This window comes from Austrofundulus limnaeus, unplaced genomic scaffold (genome assembly GCF_001266775.1).
Source record: "Austrofundulus limnaeus strain Quisiro unplaced genomic scaffold, Austrofundulus_limnaeus-1.0 Scaffold56, whole genome shotgun sequence".
Lineage (NCBI taxonomy): Eukaryota > Metazoa > Chordata > Actinopteri > Cyprinodontiformes > Rivulidae > Austrofundulus > Austrofundulus limnaeus.
Window position 1 is genome coordinate 1,251,870 of NW_013952458.1, and position 26,600 is coordinate 1,278,469.

Sequence of the window (26,600 nt, forward strand, 5' to 3'; positions counted from 1 at the left end):
TGGTGAGAGTGTGCTTGTGAAGCAGTTCGGCTTTAGGTGTGTAAACAGTGAGATAAAAGTGTGTGTGTCGCTTTAAGAGCCAGTCTTCGGGTGCCTTCTTGGTATTAATAGAGCTGCTGTGTCTTCCTCCTCTGACGTAATGCGCCTACAGAGAGGTCCTGTCACAGCAAAGCGATAACACTTGTCTGAAAGAGACAAGAAGATAAAAGATAACTAGCTGTCCTGCTTTGGACAGCAAACCAATACTCCGACCGGTCAAACATGGCTATAATAACCGATAATTCACACACTTATCAGTCGGTATTAGAGTTTATCTACTGTCGTGAAGCCTGAACTCTCTCTCTTTCCCACCCCCCCTTCTGACCAAAGAGAAAAAAAGAGACAGCCAAGACAGTCACCCCGTCCGACATCATCATCAACAAACAGAAAAAAAAAAAAAAAAAAAAAACCCACAAAGAGACGAACCAGCCACCATCTTAACAGGCTCTCACACAGAGAAAAGGGGCTTATTTTGATCAACAGGTAAGCAAAAGCATTAGCAACTGAAATACATGCAACTCTTTCGCGCTTTGAGTAAAAAAAATAAAAAAACGTGAACGCCTCACACTGCAGGTTCGTTGAGTTGTTCGCAAAAAAAGTAAACGCATGCGGCTCGGACGAGATGAATTTAGTCTCCCCCCTCCCTCACCCATACTCTTAAAAAAAAACAAACGGAAGCGATATTAGGAGGCAAAATGTTGCTGTTCGCTGTTTGCAGTTTTTACGACGGACAGCAGTCGCTTTGCGTCTTATGTAACTCGGCCTGAGCGGCGTCGGGGAGGAAAGAGGGATCTGCTGCTGCTGAATGAGAGAGGAGGAGGAAAAAAAAAGAAGAGAGAGCAGCACCGCTTTTGAATTCACATGGCAATTCACATTTAGGTTAGGACACCCACCAACGCCACGCTAATACAAATTGGGAGTGCAGGGGAGGGGGGGTGCGCTGCTACCGGGAACAGCTACCGCTTTGATTTAGTTTGAAGCCAAACAACAAGAAGGGGACGTGGAGTGACTCTGTCGCCTCGGAAGAAGTAGGTTTATTTCTTTGCTTTGCTTCTAAGTTTTTTACGGTCTTCTGCCTTTACGCTTTACGATAAGCGGCGCAGCCGGCCGAGTCGCCCGTGTTTTTGACTTTTATTTGTCGGTTTTCATTGATAACTCAGCGCAAACTTGATACTCAAGTTCAGATTTCTCCTTTGATCCGCCGCGTGACGCACGCCGTCTTCGCGGCGTGCTTTACAAAAGATGAGCCCACTTAGTAACCTTATTGTTGTTAATATCACTTATATTAAAAAAAGTGCGAGTGTTTATTGCCTTTTCTACCGACATGGCGCTGGTTTTGCACCTCTTCATTAGGGAGCGCATTGCTGCTTCTATCAACTTTAAAGAGAAGTTTGCTCAAGTGTTGTAGGTTGTGCTAATCAATGAATTTATTTGTTGTTGTTTGTCTCTTAAGCGATGCCGGGAAGCTTGAGTTGCATTTCCACTCAACTCTGAAGAAGCCCCCCCTTCTTCCTCCTCGTTGTTACAAACTGTGATGTTCCTTTGAGATAAGGGAGCTGGGTAGGCATGACAACTCTGTGGGGAGAGCAGAGTATGTGAATCCAGTACAATGAGGCACACACTGCAAGGAAGCTGTTTTTTTTTCTTTCTTTTTTTTATACACAGTGTTCACCAGAGTTCCCCCCACAAATCTGGACCCCCACAACCCCATCAGGGAACTGCCTGTGTGGACTTTAGTTCAGCAGATAACCTCCAGAAGTTTGTCTAAAACTCACCCCACAGACCTGCTGGACTTTGCTTCTCACTTATTTTCAAAGTTAAAATAATTTTTTTTAGTTTTAAACACTTTCTGCCAAACAAAAGTTGTGTAAAAGTTATTACAGATTAATTTAAAAAATGTACATTTAGTTTGAAATGAGTTCAAAGTCTGTAGCGTCCAAGTTTTCCCTGAAAAAAAAAATACTAATAATAATTTGGCGAGTGTTGTGTACTTTTAAGTTTTACCAGTGAGGATAACTTTGAGCTATTAAACAGTAAAATAATATTTTATTGTGTAACTGTGAAGCTATAGGTTTGACGTTTAGCAAGACATTTCTCCAAGTTTTCTTTTGAAGTAAGAAAAATAGTATATATATAGCGCTTTTTTCTTTTTTGAAGAAACAAAACAAAAAGTTTCGCATGTCGTCAAAGTAGAACCAGATTTTGGAAGAAGCGTTTATTTTCTAAACTTGAAGTTATGGCGACACATTCAGCTTAGTGTTTTAACTTGTCTTACGAGGGTTTTTGTCATGTAATAATTAGTTTTTTTCCGGTAGTGCAGTTTCTTTTTTTGTTTTGTCCATTTTGAGAGTTAATAGTAGCAATAAAAGATGTACTTTTTAGCCACTTATGAAAAACTTTCTCTAAAGTTGGCTCGTTTAGACGGCTTGGTTTCAAACTCAGATTTGACAAACAAGTTGTCAGGATAAAGACCCTTAACTACAAATGACTCACCATCATTCCAGACTTATACTAGTCTTCTAAATTAACTAAAAATCTCAAGCTCCTTATGTGTGAATATAATACATTTCACCGGCTTTTTCCAGACACTGGATTATATTTGTATCTCCCAGTTCTGCTCTGAGCTACTATTAAATGCCAAAAAAAAAAAACAGTTGACAGCTTCTTAAAGAGAGGCTTGTAAAAAGTCATTTGCTTGTGCGCGAGACGGCGCGGGTCGACGGCAAAAAGCAACTTATTCTTGTGCGTCTTTATGTTGTGTGGAGACGGCCCGTGGCCCGCTCATATGGCAGCAACATGTGGAGCGTCTGTGGTGGAGCTCAGAGGAGAGAAAGTTTCCCAGAGAGGGAGAGAGCGAGGCGACGAGAACACACGGAGCGAGGGAAGTCAGAAACGTCCTGTTCGACTATAGCTGGAATGTGTTTTATTGATGGTTTGATGTGCTGGAAGTACTGTAGTGATTTTTGCGGGCCTGCTGTGTGTTTTGTTTTTGGTCGTTTTTGATGAGGACAGTTTAGAGACGAAGCTTTTAAACAGTGGCGTTCAGTGATTTCACTCGTACAGTTCAAGAATTAAGCAAACCTGATCTTATTTCGCATTTTTATTGTCAAATTGAATCATTTTGATGATTTTAACATAGAGTTAATACATAAACAAGTTGATTGGAGGAATTAAATTTTGTGTAACTTGCATCAAACCCCACTGAAGTGAAGGTTTTACGTAAAATGAAGTTAGTGCAAACTTTTGTCACCGATTCAGGGGAAGCTTTCTGTTTCCACTTCTGCATTTTTTTTTTCCTTTTCGTGAAAACAGAATTTTGTCTCATTTCTTCGCCACAAACCAGTAATCTGTTGACATGTCGTCGTTTGAGGAAATGAAAAAGACGTGTTGCCCACAAAGTAAAATACGAGTAGATAACCTATTTATTTCAAAATCAAGTTCTAGTTTTGTCTTCCCCCCCAGTTTGTGTGTTATGATGTGCCAAATAATTCGATGTAAGAGAAGCCTTACACGAGTAATTTCTCCTAAGTGCTCTCAGCTGACGCTCGCCGAACATTTCAGCCCAGCACGGCTGGCTCCACCACGAATCAAACCTGCTTTTAAACATATTCATTTTCTGAAAAATCTGGACTCACACTTCCTATATATTTCTAACTTCTAATCACATTTATTTACGATCTGGATCGTCCCAACGCTCCCTGTCGTTAATAAAAGATAACCTCTATTAGAGCAGTGGTTCCCAAACTTTTTATCTTCTGACCCACAAAATGTTCCTGGCAAAAACTTGTGACCCCAAATATTACTGGTCTGAGTACACAAACTTTGTTAATTACCATAAAAACAAAGGCTACACAAATATAAATACTTATTTATCCTTATTTTGTGTTTTTGTAATAATTATAGGGAAAATATTACAACGCTAATTATTTTATTACCCTTTTAAATTGATTTCTGAAAAGCAGTGGTTCCCAAACGCTTCAGCTTTTGACCCACAAAATAACAGATTTATATCAGGTCAACTAAACATGGGCGTATTAACAATATTTCTACATTTATACATTTTAGCCAACTAAGGCAAAAAATGTAATGAATTTAGAAAATCTTTTCAGGACCCCACCTTGATGTTTCAGGACCCCACTTTGGGTCCCGACCCCAACTTTGGGAACCACTGTATTAGAGCAATCAGCTGTTCCTCTTGGCTCAGCCTGCTGTTGAGATGAAGGGAAAACACCCATTTGTTACGGTTGGTTTATTTGAAGAAACAAACTAACTTTTTCATTTTATTTTCAGGTTTTCTTGCTCGCTCTGCTCCTTTTTTTCTTTTTTTTTTTTTTTATTAACCACTCTTGTTTTGCCCATACCCCAAGGATGTGATTTGTTTGTAACTTATTTAACTGTCTTGCTTTTATTGTTTCTGGACTTTATAGTAGTTGCCTTTAAGGGTGGCGATACAGGCTTAGTTTCTTGTTCTGTTTACTATTAGGGTTGGGCAATATTGGCAAAAAAATGAATCGTGATTAATTGTGGTATTTGGCCGATAACGATTAATTTGACGATTGACCCTGGAGTTCCTGGACACCCTTATGTCCTGGTCGTATGACCAATTTAGTGGGAAAGATTTGCTCTTTGTAAAAATCTGTTCCAAATTGTGTCAAAATCACAGACTTCAGGCCGTACATCAAATTTTAAATTGTGTTGATGGATAAATAAATTGCAGAACTTTTTTAAAAAATGTTCATATTTGAAGCGAAGAGGAGCACCGAACGGACTGCCTGGTGGCATTAATCATATTAATCATCAATTGCCAAATAATAATCGATTAATGTTTTTGTGATGATTAATTGCACACGATACGATTATGCCCAACCCTACTAGTAGTCAGTCTGGAAACAGTGTCTGTTAAATGTCATCCCCACTGTATTTGTGGGTTTTTGTTTAGGCTCTAGTTCGTTTTTAATGTCTTTTGGTCGAGTTCAGATTTGGAAGCCAGTCTTTTCTAGATGCTTCAGATAACAAACATATGGTTTTAGTTTATGGCGAGATGATTTTTTTTAAAGTTTACGTCTATTATGACTCTTCTTTTTGAAGAGGGCACGTCAGACTCCTAAATACGAGAGGGTAAAAATCTTCCTACGAAGTGGAAACTGACAAGTGGTGGAAACATGAACAGAGTGAGGGTGGTGGTGGTGCAGGCAGCAGCGTAAGCTCTGTGGTCGCTCCTGTTACCGAAAGTTTTGCGCATATCCCGCAGCACCTGCCTGCTGCTCTACGTTTCTGTTCACGGCTGCGGATGAAATCTGTAAAAACGGCTGCAAACTCTTTATTTTCTGCTCCTTTTCCTGTATCAGAGTAATCAGGAAGCCGGTCGCAGCCTTTGAGGCAGCTGGTAAAATAAGACGAGCCGGGCGTTGTTCCACAAACTCGTGAAGTCTGACTGCTTTGACTCAGCAGAGTACGAGCCACGCTATGCTTCCTGTACGCCCAGACCTTCAGTTATCAATCACTGTTGTGAGTCTGTGTCGGATAATTCTGGCCTGAATGAAATGCATCCGAATGAAAAACAGTTTCTCAACAATCTGTCGGTGAAATGGACAGAATATGGTCTGTGCATAGTTAAAATAAAAAGATGTAATTCTGCACCAATGTGTTGATCACAATCATTTTTCACAATTATTGGAAATAAATGTTACACTGCTATTGCAGCCTTTTGTTGTGCTGCATTGATTTACACATTTTTGCATCAAGATCCCTCTTATTTGCACATATTTAGTATATTTCTTTGATCAGGGGTTTCATAAACTAAATTATTACTTAGACTTTGACGTATTCTAAGTGCTAGTGTTTCTAATCAAATGTTTGAAGCAGCAGGGCCGGATTCATCTACAAGTGTTTGTGGACTGAAGGACTTGAACACTTAAAGTTAATAAGTTGTTCTCTGGCTGTTTTTATTGCAATGCTTGAATATTTCATCTCTTGCATAAAAAATACATGTAAACTAGGCTATTGGCACTGCTTAATTTAATTCATTTTTTAAAATTTATTGCTCAGATCTGATTTATTTTTGTGAGGTTTGTTCAGTTAATCATTAAGTGTGATCTCCATGAAACCAACCCATGTGAACAGTCCTGAAGCAGAAGATGTGACGTCACATGCTTTATGTATGGATGCTACACATGTTGGCATGTGTGGATCGATTATGAAATTGCTTGTTTTGTCCAGTGTTTACGTTTTGATTTTTCTGCTTCCTGCCTCCGCCGGTGCAGAATCGTATTCCAGGAGGGACAGAAAGTGGAGACAAAGTCAATTATCAAGCTTGTTAGGGTTTTGCAAAAACAACAAAGATTTATCTGATTTAGTACCACATGAAAGTGACCGGGGTTGGTTTAAAAAAAAAAATCCTTACTTTGACAATCACTGTTAAAAAATACATGTCATTGTAGACTTATGTTGCATTTAAAATGTGTTTACATTTTATTTGCATCACTTTACATCTGTTTTTGCTCCTCTTTTTTTTTGCTTTAATCATTTCCATTTAAAGTGATTTAATAGACTACAAATTATAGTGCCATAAAAAGTACTTGCTCGTGGATTTAAGAAAACAAGCATAAATATACTGAATGACTTTGTGAGGGATAAAACTTGGAGTTACAAAAAGTTTACTTGTACTTTTCTAGTTTCTCCTCTTTCAGACAGTGTATGATAAGGACACAGGAAAAGTTACGAGCTGCAGAAAAGATTTAAAATCCATGCGGCTGAAAGTATACGGCCATTCTAATGATACGACTGCTTCATCTGTGGCAGTAGGCAGACGGTAAAACTGACCCACGCTAAATGTGACTTTTGTGGCCTGAATTTGGATGTGATTTCTGTTGTAAGCGTCTTTGTGGCGATGCTGAAAAGGCTACATGAGAAAAGCACATTCTCCTCAGGTAAAAAAACAGTGTTTAATTCAGTTTTTATGGAAAAATGTGTCCTAATCCTTAAATTATGTAATTTCCGTAAGGTTTTTCTGCTTCTCAAGCAATGAATAAGCTATGAATCAACACTCCTTTGCTCTTGTTTTCATGGTTTAAGATTTACACTGCACAAATGATGCTATTGCTAACGCTAGCTTTAAGTTCAGAGTTTTCTGCTGAGTACTTTTGATGTGGCTGCGTCAGGGTTCGACAACTTTTTCATTACCTTACCTGCCCGACATGAAAAGTTACCTGCCCGAAACAAAAAATGTTCAAATTTTGATAAAATAAAAAAAAAAAAACGTGTACTGTATTTGCACTATATAAAAATAATAACATGGTTATACAGAGGTGTATAACATGTGACATCTGATTAAACAGATGCAAACATTGCAGACTGAGTCACTAACAGCCAGTCAATTGCATTATCAAGAACATCTTCAAAAACTATTTTAGACCTTTCCATTGTTTCCCCCTTGGGGGCGGGGTTTATGAAAACAGAATGATCAACAGGAACAGCTTGTTTTAAATACAATTTACAGAAAATGAAAAAGTCAACAATTTGCATTAAAGTAATCGTATATAGTCTATCCCTTATCTAAAGATACATTTACGATATCTTGAACTGGAGTCTCCCTACAACTTAATGATAAATCTAATGTTATTTATACTAGTCAGAATATAATTAGAGGTATCTTAAATAGGTATTTTGCCTTGTCAAAATATATTAAGAGATGTCTATTTATTTGTTTGTTTGTTTCATTCATAAAAACAAAACCATCTATGTACAGCTTTTAAAAAAAGTAAATCATACCCTGAATTAAAAGGGTGCAGAGTGAAGTAAAAAAAAAAAAAAACTCATCATATTTGCCCCTTATTTTCAAAAATCAACTTCAACACACAAACAAGCTAAAGCTGGAAAGTTCTCCAAATTAAAAAAAGTAAATTAAACAAAACAATAAAAGAAAATATTTTATTATTTTATCCTAAATAACTAATATGTCTAATTTAGTCATAAAACAATTTCAGATAACTAGAATAGAAGTGTGGTGAAGCCAAATAAATGATAGATAGGCCTGCCATAAATGAGCTTCTGCCTGCTGAATTGAGCCGCTGCTGCTTTGCTCTCATCTTCATCATCTTCATCATCTTCATCATCAGAGCAGAAGCCGACATTAGCAAGATGGATTTATGACTGAACAAACGTCCACATATTTTTTTCATCTCTGTGGGTAACAATACATAAACATTTTTTTTTCTCCGAAAACATGGGTGTAAAAAAACTACGGTTGTTAAAGCATCGGGCAGGCATCGGGACACACCCACCTGCCCGAATATGAGTTTTACTTGCCCCCGGGCAGTCGGGCAATAGGATTTGTCGAACCCTGGGCTTCGTTCTGAACACAGATGATTCCTCTTAGTTGTATTTCACTCTATTGCAGTGTTTCCCAAAGTTGGGGTAGGGACCCAAAGTGGGGTCCCGAAAAATCAAGGTGGGGTCCTGAAAAATTTTTCTGAATTAATTACATTTTTGCTTTAGTTGTTACAAAGGAGTGAAGTTAGTGTATTTAAAATGGATAAATGTAGTATAAAAATATTGTTATGCCCATGTTTTGTTGACCCGATACAAATGTTTATCATACAAAAATATCTGGGGGCACAGGTCTCTGCTGCTGTTATTTTGTGGGTCAAAAGCTGAAAAGTTTGGGAACCACTGCACTTTGGTTCCCAAAGTTGGGCTTGGGACCCAATTATGGGTCATGAAGCACCTTGGATAATCTCCAGAAATCAATTTAAAGGGTAACAAAATAATTGCTGATGTAATATTTTCCCTGTAATTATTACAACAACACAAAATAAGTATAAATAAGTATTTATATTTGTGTATAAGCTGTTTAGATTGTCAAAAAACCTGTGTTTTTAGGGTTATTAACAGAGTTCGTGTACTCAGACCAGTAATATTTGGGGTCACAAGTTTTTGCCATGGATATTTTGTGGGTCAGAAGATAAAAAGTTTGGGAACCACTGGTCTGTTGCATCCAGTCCAGCCTCCTATCTATGCCAACATCTCGTGCTTGTAGCGTGCAGCATTAGTGAACAGTTTATCTCCGCACCTTGTTGATAGATGCCTATCAGTCATTTCGAGAGTCTAATGTTGGTTATCTTTCTCTGTTGAGTACAAATCTATCTCATTTGTTGCTCGGGGTTTAGATCAGATTGACTCGCTGATTGTTTATTTCTGTACTGAGGGTTTAACTGCCTGCTCTGTCAACAGCTAAATGAGGAGGCCGCACGCACGCAGACACGCACGCTCAGGTTTCCTACCTGACAGATTTCCTACTTTCTCTTGTTTCTGCTTCACTTTTTTTTCATCTCTTAAGTCGTTGGCATCCCACGTTTCACCGAGGCAAAAGCAAAAGGCTGCCAGCGCCATGTGCCCTCGCTCGTACTGCAATCACTGTCAGAAAAGAGGAATTTACTTTCTCCAAGATTGCGTTTAACTTTGATTTCATGTGTAAATACGCAGTGACATTTGTTTGCTGATCTGCTCTTTTCCAAGTCTTTAATGCATTTTCTCCAAGGGCTCACTGTTCTGTTGTAAACACACATTTTGTTTAGAACGTGCCTCGTCATTGTGCAGCTTTATTGAAAGCTAATACAGCTTTATTTCATAAATAGGTGTTTATACATGCGAAGTGCTTTTGATGAAGTCTGGGAACTGCAACAAGTTGGTGTTTAATGTTCATTTTTTGGCGTGTGTATGTTTCAATGCTTAAATTGCAGATGTGGCATTGCTGTCACTATATTTACTGAAGAAAAAGACAGATTCTAGCTGCTTTTAAAACTCTAACACAGATACACAGACAGACCCGTATAAGTGTTGTAGTCTGGGATCAGGCTAAAACATCTGGTGGCTCAGTAACTTTTCAAAGTAGCCTTTGTCCTGGGTTTGCGCTCACATGTGTCTGTCAAAGTGTGGTTCAAAACGTCCAACCACTTATTGTCTTGTCAAATTAAAACCCTGATTAAAGCACATTGTGTATTGTTTTAAGTTTAGACAAGTAACCGCAGTTGCTTTGACGTCTTTTTTTTTTAAACTTTATTCCTCTTAAATATCTCTGTCTGTCTTTGCCCTGTGTGGTGGCCTGTAGAAAATATGGAATAGAAATTAAGCTCTTGAAAGGCTGTGCGGTCTGTTGTTTGTTTTTTATTCATGCTGCCCTCGCTGGCTGCTGCTGTAGAAGTGAAAGGAATAAAGGAAGGAAAGCTCAGTGAGATATGACACGCTTTCAAGTCGCCTCTGGTCTTGCCTGACATTATTGCCCAAAACTGAAGGAGCCAGAGAGACAGCTTCACCCAAGTGCAAAGGCATCGCCTGCTCTCTCACCTGTTCCCTGCAGAATGAGGCTGGGGTGGCTTTCCTTTTTTTTTTTTTTTGATATTGTAAAATAATCCCGCTGTAGCAGCTTGGAGCTTTGGAGGCTACAGCCTCGAAGACAGTTTGAGTTGATGCCCTCAGGGCTTCACTTCAAACCACATAAACTTTGAAAAAGCAGGGACTTGTCTTCTGTTGCAGCACTAAAGAGCTGCTTTATGCATTAAGCTGCAGTCATTAGGCTAGTTTCTGAGGATCATATGCCATTAGTGCCGTACTGTTTTAAAAGAATTATACAGCAGCTGAACTTGAGCTATATAATCTAACCTGAGGTTTTTACTTTTGTGGCTTATGTTTTGAAAATGAATAATGTATTAAGTCGAGCTGAACTAACAGCTTGCCAAGAAATTATTAATAATTTAAAAATAGTTTTTGTTTGAATTTTTTTGAAAGCTGTTAAAAGTGGAATATTTTTGTCTTGTTTGAGAAAACGAGATGATTTAGTGTTTTTATAGCTGTTCTATGAAAATAAAATAATTCTGATTGACAAAAAAGTCTCAACGTGAAGTGGAGTTTTCGGGCGAATGGAAACGTTTGTAAGTGATGCCTCCAGCTCTCAGTCGGCTCTTTCACATGGTTAATTGTGACAAATATAAAAACATAATCCCAAAATGCTCAAATAAAGTCACACACTGTATATGGCCAGTGGAACAGCTTTTAATAATACCATCTTAAACTTTTATGGTTAGTTTGGTCTGTTTTTCTCCACTCCAAACCAGGTAATATAATGTATTTTTACCTTACATTCACCTGATAGAAACGTCTGACTTAAAGCATCAGATTCACTGGACGAATTCCTTTTAAACTGATAATAAAAACAGTGACTCTTTGCGACTCGTTTGTACGTTTAGAGTGAAAAGCACAGATAGTTTTTTCTGAAGGTGAACAGAGTGAGATGGGCCAAGAAAGTACCAATGGCACTGGAGTGGTGAGCTGGAATTTATTCATAAATACACACATCTCGTAAAGAAAGGGTCCTTTGTTGGCAGTAAAAAAACAGCATCAATAAAACTAGTGTCTCTTTTGCACTATTTGGCCTTTCAGCAAAAAAATTGCACGAGGCAGATGTGCCAGGGATCCAGCAGAAGATGAGATGCAACAAAAGATGTTTTTAAAGGGCAACAACCCCACCAGTAAGGCTTCTTCATCAAACAGTGGAAATGTGCAACACCCTCTTATCTCATGCAGTTTTCAAAACAATTAAGTGAAGACTATCTTGTTTGTGCAAAACAATCATTATGTTTAACCATTCCAATTATGAAACTATGAAAAAAAAGAAGGAAAAAACTAATTTATCTAGGTATTTGATTTAAAACGATAATGCTGTATGTTTTGATGTAATCTCTGAATTCTTTGTTTGGTTTTGAAGCATTGCTTCAACATTTTATGATTGTTAAAACTTGTTTCCATCAGCAGGTTTGCTCCTGTGAGTAATTAATAATTCTGATTGTCAGCGTGTTTTATTTTAAAGTCTGTAAAAGAGGAAGTCTGAGTAGTAAAACATGTTTAACCGTCATGCAGCTAATGGGCACCATTTGGCATTTGGGGGCATTTTTGACATTTTGTTTTTCATCGGGAGACTTTCTGATAAGTGTGTGACGGCGTGTTTTTGAACTCTCCCTCATGGGGAAAAAGTTGATGCATGGATGGATGGATGATGGAGGGAGGAGGTTCTTTTTTTGAAATGGAAATCGAAAGGGGAGGAGGCACACATCTGGGGGTCTTTCAGACTTTTGTGGAAAGAGGCGAAGAGGTGGGTTTCAGAGGCCCACAGTCAGAAGTGTGTGTGTGTGTTGTTGGGGTGATTGGAGGGTGGGGGGTTCAGGGAAGAACAAACTGATAGAGAGTGGAGAAAAAGAGTAACTTTTCATCTACTGGGGGAGATAAGAATAAACGGGCCCGAGGGATTCTTGGTTCAGAACTGATGGACTGATGGGAGTTGGGAGGAAAAAGAAAAGAAAGAAAAGGAGGTGCGTAAAGCGAAACAAAGGAGGCTGTGATTGACATAAGGATGGAATACATGTGAAGGAAATAAAAGCAGCGCAAGAACAGAAAGGATGGTAGAAGAGATGCACAACTAAAAGATGCACTGATTTGCATAAACAGGAGGAGGACGAAAAGTGGGGCGAGGAAAGAGGGCAAAAGATCACTCGCTATGGTTGAGAACTTTATGGCTGACAGTTAAATTTACCTCAGGCCTCTGTGTGTGCGCGCGTGCGTGTGTGCGTGCGTGCGTGTGTGTGTGTGTGTGTGTTGCGCTGAGTGGAATAGCCCAGTGGGGGGTATGGCGTTTGTTCTGCAACATGGCTTTTGGGCTTTTTTTTAGTGCTTCACACACAAGTTTGCCCTCTTCTTATCCTTCGGAGTCAGATTTCGTCTAGTTGTAGGAAACTTTTTACTCTTTCTTGTTCTCCTGCAAACTTTATAAATGGTTTAATTAAATTCTTATGTATAAAAAAAATGCCAGACTGGTTTTAACATTCTTGTTTTGAAGTTGTTAAACATATCTGAGGTGACTCTGATTTGCAGTCGCCATAAATAGCCACTTGATCTCTTTCACTTGCTTTAGAGTCGCAGCTATTTTTTTAAAACATAAAGAAGTTGTGCGTTCTGTCGCTTTTAAATGCACCAGAGCTCAGGCAAGGTGGTTGTTTTTACAATACAATAAAATAATTCTGTGTTTCTGTTTTTAAAAGTAATTAATAAGCCTCCTCAGGATTAGTTTGGCAAGGTGCGAAGCTGGGAAGCACATTGGATTTATCTTGCCGAGTACTGAGAGCAGCTTTATGTCACAAAAGCTGAGATCAAAACAAGTGCTTCTTGGTTTGTTTTTTCAAATTATACTCTACACCAGTAATATTCCACAGAGGGATGACAACTCCACCTAAAAATACACATGGGGTTATGAAACAAAGTGCCTCAAAGAGTTGGGTGGAAGTTTGTTCTGAATAATACTTAAGAAGTGTCGGTGTTGACTTTAAAACACCAACTCTTAGGAACGGGGATGAAATGTGGAGGAAGTGTCAGATCTCAGGAGATCAACTGGAGCTAATGGTTGAAAAAGTAAGAGTATAAAAAATGTTTCAGGCTCTGTAGTTGTTTAAACTCACTAAATAAACTTCATACGCTGAGTTATAACAGCTTACCACTAAAATGTACTATCGTTCAGCGCAGTGAGGGTGTAGAGAAAAACCACTTTCAGATTGCACCTTTTTAAGACACGGCACGCTGATTTGGCCAAAAAAAATCATTACAACTCCTTTAGTGTACACAGATTTTCTTGTCAAAATAAAACTAGTACCTAGAATTTAGTGTATCGGGGATGCATATCAAAACTTGCAATCTATTGCAACTCTGTAAACTTATTACATTACCATTTTTTTCTCCAAAAGATTCTAATTTTAAAAAAAACTCCTGCATTACATGCACAACATTTGATTAAATTCTGATTATTGTTTTTATGTAATCAAACCAACCCTATTTGTATTTTACATTTCTTTATACAACAGCCATATTAAAATTTGAAATATTGTGATATTTCAGTGTATTGCTATTTTATTACACTCCTACGTAACGTGCAATTTTTTTTTATATAATTCAAGACTAAGTTGGTTAATTGAAGGAAACTTAATACACTTCTTAATTTTGTTATATATATATATATATATGCACATCTACTACCCACCATCCCTCCCAGAAAAAAACACAAAAACACCTCGGAGCATCCAAGTGTCTTTCTTATTTATTTATTTATTAATTAATTTATTTATTTATTTGCCATTGCAGTTTATTTTGAAAGGATTGTAAAGTGGAAACCATGGGTATGGGTGAACTCTGTATTTCCCCACACTCCGTTGGACTGGTGAAAATGAACAAATTTTGTGATAAGAATTAAATATATTTGAGGCAATTTCGAAAACGAAGAACGTTTCTATAGGTTTAGAGAGAAATGTTATTTAGAAATGTTTATATATGTTTGTTTTCACACTACGAAAAGGCTTTTATCAAACTTATGAGTCACCCTTAAAGTATGCTCATAATACGCCCCGCATTTTGAATAAAGTCCAGTTTGCGTTTGAAGCCTGAAAACTTTTTTTTTTTTTTTTGGTTCTGTTCCCTGATAGCCCTTCAGTTGTTAGTCAGCGTGCCAATCGAAGCGCGCTGGAAAGCAGAATAATGTCAACATTGTTGGCTTAAAATGTTCCGTCGTGTGTATTTCTACATGTGCGTTTGCATCTTAAGTTTGTCCGGACATTTTCCCCATCAGGCCTTGCAGGAATCGTCCGATACTCTGCAAGTGGAAATTGTGTGTGTGTGTGTGTGTGAGTGTAGGCATGAGAAAGGGTCGTTAAGTGTGTAGCAGTTTGTGCACGATTTAGTGTATAAATCTCTCGCTGTGTGACTGACGTAATGTTTGAGCTTACACAGACGTAGACAAACCGCAGTATGACACACACACACACACAAAGTGATGTGTGCAAGTATACGTGTGTGCTTAAAAGCATCAGCAGTGTCTGGCACACTTAGGGCAAGCTGCTGAGATGATGTGTGTGTGTGTGTGTGTGTGTGTGTGTTTCTGGCAGAAGTCTCGTTTGTTTTCAGTATTTTTTGGGGAGGAAAAGACAGCAAAGCAAGAGTCAACAATCAACATGTTGATTTATGCAGCTACTAGTTCCTTCCATTACGCCTACAACCACCGCTGAAGCCGAGTTTGTTCTCCATTATTTTTGATGTATGAGAGTCTTAGCTGTGCGGAGCAAGGTCAGAATCAACAGTCAACAGTTGATTTATGCAGCTCCTGGTTTCCTGCTGCTATCGTACATCAGGGCAGGATATTAACACCGTTCACGAGGCAAATGTGGCTACTCTTCTGACTGTGGTTGGTAAGTTTGTCTCCTTTACCAGCCACAGTTCTTCTTTCTGGTGTTTTCTGAGGTGCAGCAGCTACTTTTGGCCCGCAGTGTCAAAACCTTTCCTTTTGTAGGTCACGCAGTGTAAATCTTTGATTAATGCTCATGTGCGTGCAGCTTACTTAGTGAATAAATTCCCAAACAACTCATTTCTCATTTTTGAACAGATTCCAGTGACTGTGACATTGAGTATAATTTTTGTTTTCTGCTGTAAAAGGTTTTCAGGTTCAAAATATTCATTTTTTTTGCTAGAAAAATATTCAGAAAATGATTCAGCTAAAGAGATTTTAGGTAAATTTGGCTGAGTATCACGAACAGCATTCCTACAATAATCCCTATAGTCACAGCTCATAGGTTAAACTGAGGGCGTATCTTTGGTATGACAGGCATTATCGCAGAGACACAATCACGTCTCACTAACCTGCACGTGCATTTGTGTCAAAACACAACTTGAAAGCTCTGGGCTTTGCGTAACAACGCTGAATAGGTCAACCACTCCCTCAGCTTTCACTGAAACAGCTGAAAGAGCTGGTCGTTCAAGGTGAGTTAGCATTGTTCACAGGAGCATTAAAGCGCCGAGACAAAGCAGTTCTGTCTCATTCCAGAGCTGATAAGGGATGGTGTGCTTTGTTCTGTTGTTTGAAAAGATACCAGGTGGAGCAAACTGCTAGCAAAACAAAACCGTGTGAGTTTGAGAGAACGATGACACCCACATTAAAAGTTAGAAAAGTTGTGATTGTGCTTACGGTTATTAGCATGTCCTCAACTAAGTGCACTATTTTAGCAACATATATTGTTTTACTGATCTGTTTAAGCTATGTTTAAATAAGGAAAACCTTTTTTAGAGCTGTAATTGACTTAAAATGATTCAAAATGTACATGAAATGTAAAAATACAAGTTCTAACATTAAAATGCTCAAACCGGTCGAAATCTCTCGTAGTTCTCCAGTCTGTTCACTTGATGGGTGTTTCTAGGGTAATTTTATCTTAACGTTGACTCATTTGTTGAGAGAAACCCATTAGGAATTGGGAAGTGCTCTGCATGTTCTGTAAGACGTTCAGCGGTAAACGGTTTCGACATCAGCAGTTTAGTGTCAGCTGTTCCTCAGACCCTCTCAGCAGGATTCATTTTTCTGACATGTTCTCTTCTGGGAGCCATTAGTATTTTTCTATTACAGTTTCAAACTCTTTGGCATTCTTGTTTTTCTGCTTCGCCGGTCTGTCCAACAGCAAATTGCTTTAGTAGTTTTAACTCATTGCTCTTGAAACGACATCATGCGTGGATGGCAGATTTAGATTTGAAGTTTGCATTTTGTAGAAACGCGTGCTTTTCTTACAACCCTCGCAATCACTTGCAGCTACTTTTAGATTAGCCTGAACCAAATGTCAGTCAGATCCAAACAGGAGTCATGATAACGTTCCCAGCAGTTAACCAGTTTGACTGAAGTGTGGAAGAGGTGACTTCAGGGCAACTTGTTCTTTGTTTACCTAACGTCTGTCTGAACAAGAACAAAGGCAGCTTTCTCTTACATAAAATACACTAACAGTGGGTTGTAATGGGTTTTATTATGGGTCTTTTAAAGGTTTATTATAGAAAACTAAAACTTTTATTTTGAATTGAAGGAGATAAACATTTCGATTTTTCACCATTTCTTTTTACAATTAAAAAAATGTTTCAACAAGGAATAAGGGACAGGTCTTTACAATTTCTTGTAGCTTTTACCTCAGTGTTCCACTCATGTGACTAGATTCATGAGTCAACAATTAAAAACATAAAAACTAAAATTTTGTGGGCTTTTAATTGTAAAATTTATTAGTTTTTCCCCCCAGAAAATTTAAATACAATAAAAATGTCTTGAAAGTACTTTTAAAGTAAATTGATTTAAAAGTAAATTCTCTGTGTCAAATTGCAATTAATAGATTATGGAACTAAATTTGGAATGGAGACATTTTCCTGATTGCCGATCCATTAGGGGTGTAAGAAAATATCGATACACTGAAATTTCGCGATATTTCATATCCCGATACTGTATTGATATTCTAAAGCCCTGTATTGATTTTTAATTAAGGTTTAAAATGTCAACCTTCTTGCCAACCATTCATTTTATGTTGTAGTTCATCCTCTGACCACTAGTTGGCAGCAGTGAGCCAGCCATTTGGCTCCTCTACCTCTTGAATGCCAGAGAGTAAGGGTAGCATTAGCATTGTAAGTAAACATTAGCTTTTCTTTTTTTTTCAGTAAGAGGTTTTTATTTAATAGAATTTTTGGACAAAAAAAATCGCAATATATCATAATATATTGCCTTGCTTACAGTATCGCAATATATCGGGATATATCGTATCGTGATCCCTCTGTTATGATATGTATCGTATCGCCAAATTCTTGCCAATACACAGCCCTACGATCCATTTTAACTGGGAAGGCCAGATCGGTCATTAAACCGTGCCATTTCAATAACTGTTTGATCAATCAGAACCAATTAGTAAACCTCATGTCGGAACTAAGTTCCTGTTCCGAACATGCGTACAGTACATTTGCTCCGTTTTTAAATGCCAGTGTTTGTCAGTACTCGTTCCCTACAAATAAACTCTGTAAATGCGTCTAAAATCTGAAATAAACCCCAGACAAGAAAACGGACGATATAATCCGTCTCAGATGGCACAGTCGATTTGGGTATGAAACAATGTACCTTCTGTGCTTTTAATTGGTGGAACATGGAGCTTAACCGTGTCTACATAACATCTAAAAACACAACAAGACACATCAAACGGGCCTTTCAAAAGTGATCATTTACCCGAGGATGTAGGGGGGAAAAAGACGAAAAAATCAGTGAAAGACGAGGAAGAAATGAGCGTAATTAGTTTGACCACCATGTCATTTGAAATGGCATTGGCAATAACGAATCAGAGAACAATAAAAGATGGAAATGGAGATAAATTAAAGGGCTTGCGTTTCATGGTTAAAATGACAGAAAATGGATTTGAAATATATGCATATGTTTGAATGTGTGCACGCGCCGCTCTGTGTGTTCACATCTGTGTGTGTGTGCGTGCACGAGAGACTCAGTGAGTGGGCGTTTGTGTGTAATCATGTACGTCAGGCCGTCATGAATGGTGTGTTTGAGACAGAGCGGAGTGTGGAGTTCCTTGGGCTGGACCAAATTGGAAACAGAAAAACAAACATTCCCTCGGATCCCCCGCTTTCCTCCTCCTCCTCTTCTTCCAACCTACCCCTACCCCCCCCCGTCTGCTGGCTAGTGGCTCAGTCCAACCTGTCTGGAACAATGTTATGTTCTATAGTCAGGATGGACCACACACGTTTATGGAAGAAGTAGTGGGGGGTACAGAGAACAGGGGGTGGTGGCAGTGGTGATGAAGGAGTATGGTGGGGTGGGGGAGTCTCAGCCACAATCACAGTTGGAAAAACAGAAGCATTTGAGAATTACCGAGAGCTCACTGATGGATTGATGGCCAAGACAGCGACAGGAGGAAAAGTGAGACGAGGAAGTTTAAACCTGATGTTCATGAGGGTGTGAAAGTGGGAGGAACAAGTGAGAGCAGCTAATGTTGGGATATGTGATGATGATAAAAATACTTAAAAAAAAAGGCAGCATCACGGAGAAAGAGAGTGAAAGAAAACACAGATTACGGAAGAAAAACAGACTGTGGTAAATGAGTGAGCAGGATCTCGGCTGAGTCAGAGCTGAACAGGAAAAATATTTAGAGTTCCACTCAGTCGTTCAGATCGTGACGAGTTTTCTCCCCCCGTTTCTTCTGCTTTTAGATTACAGATTGAATTTGTTTTGTTTTATAAAAAAACACTTGCTTTTCTCTCTGCTTCGTTGACACTGTTGCGTGGTCAGCGTTGGGAACAGGAAGCATTTCTTTAAAAGTTCAAGGCAGCTCCTCAGTCAGCATGGTTTAACCTGAAGAAAACAGAGTGTAGAATGACTGTACATTTAGTCCTCACACATTAATGTTCAGAATGTGTATCAGGGTCACATTGGGACGTGAATGGGTTGGAAAAAAATCCTTTTCAAAACATGTTTTCTTTCATAAAAGTCTGTTTTTAAGCTGGGAGTGTCCTTTAACATGACTCAGTTTCAGTAATGACTCATAATGTGCAATTCATTTAGGATTTTTTGAAACAGCAGATAGTCTTTGTCTAGTAAAACACACACTCCAGCTATGGTTAATGTACTATTTATAGTTAGAGCTGTTAAGTGGAAGTGGTCCAGATTTCAGGTAAATCACTGAAAAGATATGTCAAAGATTATTGTGATGTAAGATGTTTAGTAAAAAAAAAAAAACTATAGTGTACACCTCTGAGTTTGAATACTTGTTTCTTTGATTCATGGGTATGTGCTGCAAAAAAAGGCCGAATAGACGAAGAAGACAACGGGGTGGCACAGAGGGAGAGAGGAGTGGCCCAAACTGAGAGAGTGGGGAGATTTTTGTGGTTGGGGCAACAAAAAGGCAAAACCGGGAAGCGAAGAGTCTTGACATTTTACTGCGAGGATTACAGAATAAAGGAAATATTATTGTCAGCGGTCACAGCCAGTGGAAATTTGATATGTAAAAAAAAAAAAGTCCCTGGAAATTACTCATTAACGACCGCGTTGTTCAGACTCATAAAGCAATCAGTTCTGAAATAGAGTGAATAAAATTTAGAGTAAATGGGATCCTGGATTTCATTGAGTTGGGCTTCAGGCTGTTACAGAATAATTTTGTTTTTCTTATTTTTTTAAAGTATTCTACCTAATTGTAAAATTAATGAATGTGTTTGATGAACTGAATCGACCTCCGTCATACCCAACTTCCTCACACAGATATGTCACACGCTGCTTTTTAGTTCATTAGATTTTGGTTAAAACCAAGAGAAATGAAAGTCCAAGGGACTTTGTTTTATTTCGTCATAAAAATAGATGTTTGGGCTGTTAAGTGCCACAAAGTCTGTTTTGTATTATGTTGTTTTGCATTATCAGTGCCATGGTTTTGGGAGAAAAAAAAAAGTACAAACAGACATTTTGCCTGGGAAAAGTCTTGTAAGGACACTTATCTTTTTACTTATTAAGAAGACCACATTAAGCAATGTGTTTTGATGTTTTAAACCCAAAAAGAATAAAAACTATAAATAAAAGTTAAAAGTGGACTCAGTTAGCCAATATTAAATATTGCAGAATGTGTTTTTAAAAGTTGTTTTTCTCTAATTTTCCAGGTTTTGAGGAGACAGCTGTAATTCAGGACCTAAATCAGAGCTGACACAATAAAAGAAGAGCGTGACCCGGCCTACGGTTTCTTATACGGACCCAACGACTCGCATGGCAAAGCGAGCTGCGACAGCCCCGGACTGAAGGCAGCTGGTGTCGGCGGCAGACTTTTTGTAAACACGAAGTGAACGAGCTGAACGTTTACTGCTGATGTTCACGGACCTGTGTGGAGCGGCGTGGACCTGAAGGAATGGAGGAGTACTAGTTTGGGTCTGACGCCTGCTTCCTGTTTTCCATCCCTTTGTTGTGGAGTACAGCGGGACGGCAGTGGAACTGCGGGAGTGAATAAATCTGGCTAATCAGAGTTGATGCTAAAGCCGGGAGTGAGCCATCATGTTTTTATAACCCGATGATCAACAGAGGTAAAACTTTGTAACTTTGAACTTATATGTATCCACAGCTTAAATTTGATTTATTGATAATAAATCAGATTTTTTTTTTTGAATGAGATTCTTTTTCAGCTTAAACGACAAAATATATATTTTCATCTGCATCACAGATATTTATTAGTTTTTTTTATTTCATGAGTGCAGGTTGTGGTATGGATTTTTTTTGTATACACACATTTGATTTGTATTTATTTTTTTTATGCCCCAAGTCACAATTGTGTTCAAAGCTCAAACAATCACAGAACTACTTGCACTATTTACGACGAATAAAGTAACAAGTTTGACATTTGTGGGTTTTGGCAGATTAACACAGCTTCCAGCTAAAGTAGGTTTATGATGTTTATGCGGAGCTACAAAGCACTGTGACAACTTTTTTACTGTCTCACCGTTGCAGGAAGTGACTGTGCATTGCCTCTGAGTGCAATCCGTTTGCTGGGTTTCAGTGTGGAGCTTTCAAGCTACTTGTGATGTTGGAAATCTGCATATTGTGCTGCTTGAATGATCAGTTTTCACATTCGGGAAAAAAATAAAAATAAAAATCTGAAAGTCTAGAGTAAAACAGTTGTCTCATAGCCAGATTTTTACCTGCCCTTCTATCAGACCCATTCTGGTGCTTTCCAGCTCACTAGACCTCATTAGCTGAGCTCATTAGTTCCTCACAGTAAAATTAGAGGTAGCATCTCGGTCGATTGGTTGGCTAACACAAAATGCTCTTAAATGTGCATGTAATTGTTAATCAGTGTAACATTACCTGTGTCTTTTTTGTAGACTGGTTTAGTAAATAAACACACATCCAAACTCTTGCTTTATCCTCTGAAATCTGTCAGTAATGCTGACAGGAGCCAGTGATGCATTTAAAAAGAAAAAAAAAAGTATTGTAACTTTAGCCTGTGTGGAGAGTGAACCATTTTATGCTCTTTAGTTAAACACTAAGATCTATTTAAATTATTTTGAGGGTTAATTTAGTTTTTTATTTATTTATTTTTTTGGCTGCATTCACAAAAGCATAGACGCGGCTGCAGGTGGATGCACTACAGGAAATGCAAATAAGTACAGTTTGAAGTTATTATGTAAGCACGCTGCAGTGGTCTGTGGTGAAAAGTGCACCATAATAATAGTGGAGGCAATTGTTTCTGTTTGAATGCTGTCTGTGATTGGAAATGAAGAGCAGTTTCGGTGCGGAAATCCCGAAATGTCATCAAAAAATACAATTTGTTTCTAAATGAGTGGTTGTGAGTATTTGTTTTAGTCACTGAACCTAGTTTGTATGCTTAGTCCAGTTTATTTTTTATTTTTTATTTTTTCTGAATTGAAGTTGATAAAACTAAAGGTGTGCAATGATGACACACCAAGTAGTTGGAAGTGTATAAAATGTCTTATGTGATTTATAGAATGTAGTTTTTGTGTTGTGCACTTTTGCGGTATCGTTTTGTGTTTCTGTTCAAACTTTCCACATTCAATCAAAGGTTTGGAGCGTTTGAGTCAATTATTGTCAAGATAAATTATTAGTACAGCTTACAGTAAGTGCTGCGCTTCTTTTGCACCATTGAGTGCAAACACATGTGTGTCTATGTTGGAGTGCGAGTTTGTATGTTTTTCATTATGTGGTATTGTGGCTTTGCTTGGTGATGTTATTCAGTAGGGTGGATTGCTTTGAGCTGTTTGATGCTTTTAGACGTGGTTTGGATTCTGTGTCCAACTATGTCTGTGCATGTGAACGTACACGCCTTCAGATGTGGACTACATATGTTCAGGGATGCGCTCTTGTCGGTGCGTGTGTCTTGTGCCATTGCCCCCCTCCCAACCACCCTCTTGCTTCAAAGTCAGGAATGTTGAGCATAGATAATTCAGTCATTCCCACGAGACAGTTTGACAGTCTTGCTGAGCGCAAACGCACAATATGTTAGTTGCTCAAATATTCTCAAGTTTGTTTTCATAAAATTATTGCAGCCGATCAGCCTCACACCGCTTACGAAGTTTACGTAGAGGGGAAAAAACAGCTTGCAGATGGAAATATCTATTAAATCGTGTCAAACTTGAAGATCGGCACAGTGTCCTGAGGCATCGCCGTCCCAAAGAGAGGTGTCTGGAAACAAAGCAGGGCATCATTACAACAGCCTGATGCCCGTGTTGACCTGTTTGCACAAGAGCTTATTGTGCATCTGATGATGTCTTTTCTAATATCTTTACAATAAGGTGTTTTAAATTTGCTGTCAGTTTTATCTGTGTGTTCAGGACTGCAAGATGTCTTCATTTCATACTAATGGCCGTAATAACACACAACAAATGCATGAGCACTGCAGTATTTATGTGCGGCCAAAAATCTCAAAACATCTACTAGTTCTAATTATTTTCAATTAAAGGCTATTAATTTATAAAGACAGATTTATAAAAGGGGTGCCACCACGTGTTGTGGTAATTAATGACTTAATTTGTTAGTTTGCTAATGATCGACTGGTGTAAAGGACACCGAATCAATCAAAGATCAAAATGGCAGATGTTTGTTTGCCTCAGCCTGTTTGCTTCTGTCAGCTCTGTTCCTAACAAGAACAGAATATCACCAGTGCAAAAGACTTGTTTTATTTTCATGGTCTAATGGTTTTGGCCAGTTTCAGAAATTAAATTTTTTCAGAGATAAAATTTTTATGCTTTTTAAGCTCAAAAAAGGGGGGGGGGGGTCGTATTATACATGAATAAATATGGTAGTCTCTACCCTGGTTCAAGAATAAACATATACATTTTAAAGTGTACCACAGTTTTTAAAAGTCGAGCTTTGAAACAGACAAGAATTTCCCCACAACACTGGGTTCCTGTTAATGGACGTTTTCTTCTGACTCATCAGAAACCCACTGTTTATGAATCCCCCAGGCTGTGTGAAGCATGGAGTAACACCCCCCTCCAAACAACTTTCTGTTTTAGCCAAAGCAGGGAAACCACCTGAACAGTTTTGGGTCTATTTTATTTAACTTTTGTCTGTGGATAATTACCACCAAAGTTTTAATTTCAGCCATATGTTCTGCTGATTATTTCACTACTTGCTAATAAAACTACACAGCCTGGTTTATTTGTACCAAAACAGGAAATGGAAACAAACCTGATGCAGATTGTTTTTATGAGGTGATGTTTCAAAAGTTTGTTTTGACTGCCTAAAATGCATTTAAGTTTGATTTGTTTGCTGACACGTTATGGTTTTAGTTTTGTTTGTTTTTCTTTCAGCATTATGTCATAACTACCAAGTTTATTTGAATTAATACTTAAATTGTGGATAAAATAACATTTTTTGGCTTTTTGCTGTAAAGTCTTTCCGGCTCTGCAACCTTTTATAATAAGTCATTTTTCCCCCCTTTTACTAAATTTGTCTAGAGCCACAAAAACCTGCTTGTTGATTAAACACATTTAACTCTGCTATCACACTAGCAGACGTATAATCAGATTTTCTACTCTGTTTGTTTCTCTTCAACAGCTCGAAAATGATTTCCTAGACATCACCTGTTGCTGTACTTAGTCTGTGGAGACGGCTTTTTCCTGCCAAAATCAAGTGACGATTATTAGCGTCTTAGTGTTTTTCTTTTTTCTTTTTTTCCCCTACATTGGTGATGTAGGTGCTATTTTTATTTTTTAACTTTCCTGTGGAAAAAAAAATCATTAATCAAACGAAGGCTGGTTTTCAGGCAGAGGTTCAGAAAATTTAGTTTTCTAAGCATTTGCACACGTTGGAACATTAGTTTCAAGCACAATATTATGCTTACTCCAAATAGGCCTGTGTTAAAAAACTAAGTAGATTGGTCGGGGACATTTGCGTATGCCACCTACCTGTTTGTATCTGAACACACACACAACTTGCGTGTATGCTCTTGTCTGGGTGTGCGCAGTTTTGGGTGTGTGCCTTTTTTTTTTTTTGGTTTGCCCAAAAACTTGTGTTGTTGCCAGGAGAACAAGTGTTAACAAGCTCTGTGCAGACTGTACTTATTTAATCCATATGCTGGTGATGCATACAGCTGTGAGCTGCTCCTGGTGTGTCTGGAAGGAAAATAAAATCACTCTACAGTCGCTGTCTGTTAAGTCAGCTCGACTGTGGCTGCTTATGCTTGGAAAAGGTGTTCCGAAAGGCAAACCTTACTGGTATAAAACATATTTTATCCGTATATTTCACTCTTCACCTTCTACACATTGACATCGTAGAGAAGGTTAATGTTTCACATTTTACATTCATCGCAGTTCTCACAGAGCTCAATGTTCATGGGGATAAACAAACAAACAAACAAACTTGGGCTCAAGCTTCTGTCAGGCCCAGAACCTGCCAGAACCAGAACCACAACACAGGATGATAAAGACGGCTTCCAGGCCGATGGCTAATGGTGGAGCCGCAGCTAGCAGCCAGAACAACCAGTTACAGCAGCCAGGCTGCCTGGCAGCAGCACAACAGCTTGCCAAAACAATAAGAACAGAGTAGCTGGAGGTGGTAAGATAGTTCCAATTGGTAGGTAGTTCTCATTTAGGTTCCCATCAGAGCCAAACGCAACCAAGTCAGTCACCATGACACACTGACGTAACTGTACACTTCTGTGTCTGCTGCCAGTGGAAAAACAGGGGCGTTTGAGTACAAAATAATTGCTAACAAGAATACAAACAAACATGTTTTTGGGGATTATATGCTGTTTGTATATAACTTGCCAAACAACGTCTGTAGTAGGGTTAGGCATAATCCTATCGTGTGCAATGAATCGTCAGAAAAACAATCAATTATTTTTTGGCACTTGGCGATGAATGCAATTAATGCCACCAGGCAGAGTCCGCTCGGTGCTCCTCTCTGCTTCAAATATGACGGACATTAAAAAAAGTTTTGTAATTTATTTATCCATCAACACAATTTAAAATATGATGTATAGCCTGAACTCTGTAACTTTGACAAAATTTGGAACAGATTTACGAAGAGCAAATCTTTCCCACTAAATTGGTCATGTGACCAGGACATAAGGGTGTCCAGGGACTCCAGATGATTAATCGTCAAATTAATCGTTATCGGCTAAACACCACAATTAATCGTGATTCTTTTTTTTTGCCAACATTGCCCAACCCTAGTCTGTAGAAACCAGAACTAATTGGTTGCAAAACCTGTGTCCAAGCTGTTTGTGACAAAAACACAAACATGGGGGCAAACTACTCTCTTGTATCTACAGGTGTGTTTCAGGTGTAGCTGCAGTGTATCAATAAAGCTCAGGATATGTGTTAGGGATAAGTCTCACCTACTACCACACCAAATCTTTGGTCAATATCTGTAAAATTTAATGAGTCATTTATAGGGCTGCACAATATATAGAAAATCTATCGTCATCGCAATAACAGCCTGTGCAATATGCATATCACATAAACTGCAATAAGTGGTTGCCTCAAAAGTTTGCATTTTCAAGTTTTGTCACTCAGACAGAAGTTTGAAATATTTTACCAGTCAAATAGAGCCCTTAAAGCTGCTGTATGTAGTTTCTTGAGTACCCAAAAACTTAGAAAAATTTTGAACAGAAACAACCTTGTAGTCCCTCCCCCTGCTCTCAGCTCCCCTTCCTAGGCTCCTCCCCCACAGCACGGCACAGTCGGGGGCG

General features: G+C 38.5%; 1 protein-coding gene across 1 annotated transcript in view; it reads left to right on the top strand.

The window, feature by feature from the left end:
• The first annotated feature begins 552 nt into the window (after positions 1 to 552).
• Positions 553 to 26,600, top strand: part of LOC106518147 (zinc finger transcription factor Trps1) — a 109,837-nt gene continuing 83,789 nt past the window's right edge. The window contains exons 1-2 of the mRNA XM_014009279.1: positions 553 to 1,067; positions 20,560 to 20,973. Of these exons, the coding sequence (XP_013864733.1) occupies positions 20,961 to 20,973 (13 nt within the window). The 5' untranslated portion in view covers positions 553 to 1,067; positions 20,560 to 20,960. The remainder of the gene's footprint in view (positions 1,068 to 20,559; positions 20,974 to 26,600) is intronic.